The 3,076-nt window shown below is 40.7% G+C and overlaps 1 protein-coding gene across 1 annotated transcript in view; it reads left to right on the top strand.

The window, feature by feature from the left end:
• NAA25 (N(alpha)-acetyltransferase 25, NatB auxiliary subunit) overlaps positions 1 to 3,076 on the top strand; it is a 74,243-nt gene that overhangs the window by 40,774 nt on the left and 30,393 nt on the right. The window contains exons 7-9 of the mRNA XM_012663418.1: positions 109 to 220; positions 825 to 914; positions 1,647 to 1,761. Coding sequence (XP_012518872.1) covers positions 109 to 220; positions 825 to 914; positions 1,647 to 1,761 — 317 coding nt within the window. The remainder of the gene's footprint in view (positions 1 to 108; positions 221 to 824; positions 915 to 1,646; positions 1,762 to 3,076) is intronic.

Raw genomic sequence — 3,076 nt, 5'->3', positions numbered from 1 at the left:
GGCCTCCCAGAGTGCTAGAATTACAGGCCTGAGCCACCGCGCCCGGCCTGTTCTGGTTTTTGAGTAAAATGAAACCAGTTTCCCAACTTTTGTACCTTTTAATTGTAGAGAAGTTGACAAGTGAGATTCAGAGTCGAGAAAATAAATGCATGGCTATGTACAAGAAGCTGAGCAGGTGGCCAGAGTGCAATGCCCTTTCCCGGCGCCTCTTACTGAAAAAGTGAGTAGATGCTTCTTTTGTACCCTGAGATTGTAGTGAGGCTCTAAGGCCTCAGTATTGAGTTTTTGTTTGTGTCTGTGCATTTTGAGATTTCTGGGCATAAAGTATTCTATTAGTAGTCATATCCTGGATGGTTTTTAAAGTTTTCAAGGAGCCTTCATCTTTCAATAAAGAGATATAATGTTACTTTATTTTCTCAGTGACCATGGTACTGAATATTAGTTAGGTCTTGAGAATGAATGCTGGAAATCATTAATTCATCAAATTCAGTATTGGCCTAAAAGAGAGAGGCTTTCTTTCTACAGCACTCTCCCCTCAACCCCCACATTTAGGAAGTGATTATGTTGGGAGTTTTCTATTAAGAATATTAGTTTTCTATGCCTAGCCATTTTATTAAAATAAAGAGTAATCTCTTAAAAGTTTGAAAATGCCTCTGGAAAATGCCCTTTCAGGGCTGCAAAGGAAACCCAGAGGGAGGGGTGGGCCACTCCTAGTACATCCTAAAATATATCTTGTTAGAACGTAAGTTGAATACTGTGGTTCCTAAGGTGTATTTGTCACAACTTGGGTTTAATCCTCTGTGCATCATTCAATCTGATTTTAGCTCAGATGACTGGCAGTTCTATCTGACTTATTTCGATTCTGTCTTTCGACTAATTGAAGAGGCCTGGACTCCTCCTGCTGAAGGTGAACAGTAAGTTGTCGTCTTTCCTGAATTACAGTGGCGCTTTTAAATATGTTGTAGCGAAAGAATTTCATTGTAAGCCAATTGAATTTTTTCATTATTTATAATAATGTACTCCTTTAAAAGTAAGAGATTTTTTTCCTATTTTTTTAAAATACACATGTTCATTAGTAAAATCTTTTTTTTTGAAAGGGAAACTAGCCAATGACTTGCAGTTTTACTGATTTTTTTCCAATACACAATATCACTGACATTCTTTAACTAACTTTTAAGTAAAGTTTAGTTCTTGACGTTTAGGTTACGGTACCACTAATGAAGCTTCTACCTTACCTGAGCTGTCAGCAACTAGATTGGAAACTCTGTTGAAGACTAAATCTATTACTCTAACTAACTAATCTCCCCATCTCACTGACCCCTCGAAGGGAATCCTTAATAATGGGAGACTGGAACATCCAGGGAGGGTGAAGTAGTAGAAAAATTTCTAGACCCGAGTCAGGCTATCTGCCACTGGCTAATCCTGTCTCTTACTCCGGGCCTTGGTTTCTCCATCTACAAAACCTGACTTAAGCAATTTCTAGGTCCTTATGGCTATGGTAACCCCGAAACACAATTTTTCTCCTCATCTGGCTTTACATGGAACACATGGGAGAACAGAAAAGAACCTTTTACTCCACTGAACAGACCCAAATGTTCAGATTTTATCTTATAAAGCTAACTAACTTCCAACTCACCCACCCTAAGCCCTGGGGCTGCCCGTTTGCCTTACGGAGAAGCCAAGGCAAATATAGCCCATCCCGCACTACAGTCAAGGAAGTGCGTAGGAGACCGTATTCAGGGTGTTAAAGATGCTGCCCGGGTGGGCTCCTAAGCAACGCTGAATGAATGAATGAGTACAACCAGATAGATGGACACTCCCTCCGCGTGGGCTGCAACTGGAGACTCTGGGCCCAGACTCTACCGACATCGATTCCCTCCCAGGGCCTGAAGAGCAGAGCCCCGAGCCCTGCCCCTTGCTCAGGCCAGAAGGCCGGCGTGAGCTGAGTGGGCCAGGATGACCCGGGCATCCACCCGCCGTGAGCCTGCCAGTGGGGGAGGAAGTGTCAGGGGTGAAGGCCCAGGCCCACCTGCCATCCGTGGCTCCCACACGCAGCGCATGGAGGGCCCGTCGCATTAAAATCTTGTTAGTGCAGAAATGTGTGATGTTGCAGTTCCCAGTTACGCTACCGTTCCAGAAATAACTCTTGATAACAGTTTGGTGTCTTTTCCTTTAGATTTATTTCTGTCTGTATGCTAACATAATTCTTATTATTTAACATAAAAATGGGATTGCATTAGATATAATGATCTGCAAGTTGGTATTTTCCTCCTTTAAATACATCTTGGACTTCTTTCCATATATGGTACATGTAGGTCTCTTTCATTGTTTTTAGTGGCTCAAGAGTACTGCATTTTAGAGATGTACCATAATTCATTGAACTTCTTCTATTGATGGTACTTGGATTTTTGCGGATTTCCTTTTTTCTTTCTTTTGTCCTTTGTTAGGGGCTACTACAATAAACATAAATGGGATCTTTTAAAAAAGTGAATTCAGAAATAAAATTTAAGATACCGATTATGAACTTATGCTTACTTTAGGAGTAACTTCAGGATTAACTAAGTTATCTAATTTTTCTCAACTTTCATTCTTCAAGCAATAAAATAAAATTTACTGATATTTTTATTGGGCAATTTTTTTATTTTAAGAGAGACAGGGACTCACTCTATCATTCAGGCTAGAATGCAGTGGCATGATCATAGATCACTGCAACCTTGAACTCCTGTGCTCAAGCCATCTTCCTGCCTCAGCCTCCCAAGTTACTGGTGCACGCCACTGCACTCAGTTAATTTTTTTGTTTTTTTGTAGAGATGGGGTCTTGCTGTGTTACCCAGGCTGGTCTTAAACTCCTGGCTTCAAGTGATCCTCTCACCTCTTGGCCTCCCAGAGTGGTGGGATTATAGGCATTAGCTACCATGTCTGGCCATTGACAATATTTTATACATACAAAATTATCCTTTTGTTTTAAAGAAAGAAGTCGAGGTGGTTAGTCACTGCATTAATCAAATGTCAAAATTGGCAGTAATCTTATGTTGTCTGTTGGAATATGCTCATAATTCTCTTTTATTCTCATTTG

This window comes from Propithecus coquereli, unplaced genomic scaffold (assembly GCF_000956105.1).
Source record: "Propithecus coquereli isolate 6110/MARCELLA unplaced genomic scaffold, Pcoq_1.0 Scaffold81, whole genome shotgun sequence".
Taxonomy (NCBI): domain Eukaryota; kingdom Metazoa; phylum Chordata; class Mammalia; order Primates; family Indriidae; genus Propithecus; species Propithecus coquereli.
This window is presented reverse-complemented; position numbering and strand designations above follow the sequence as displayed.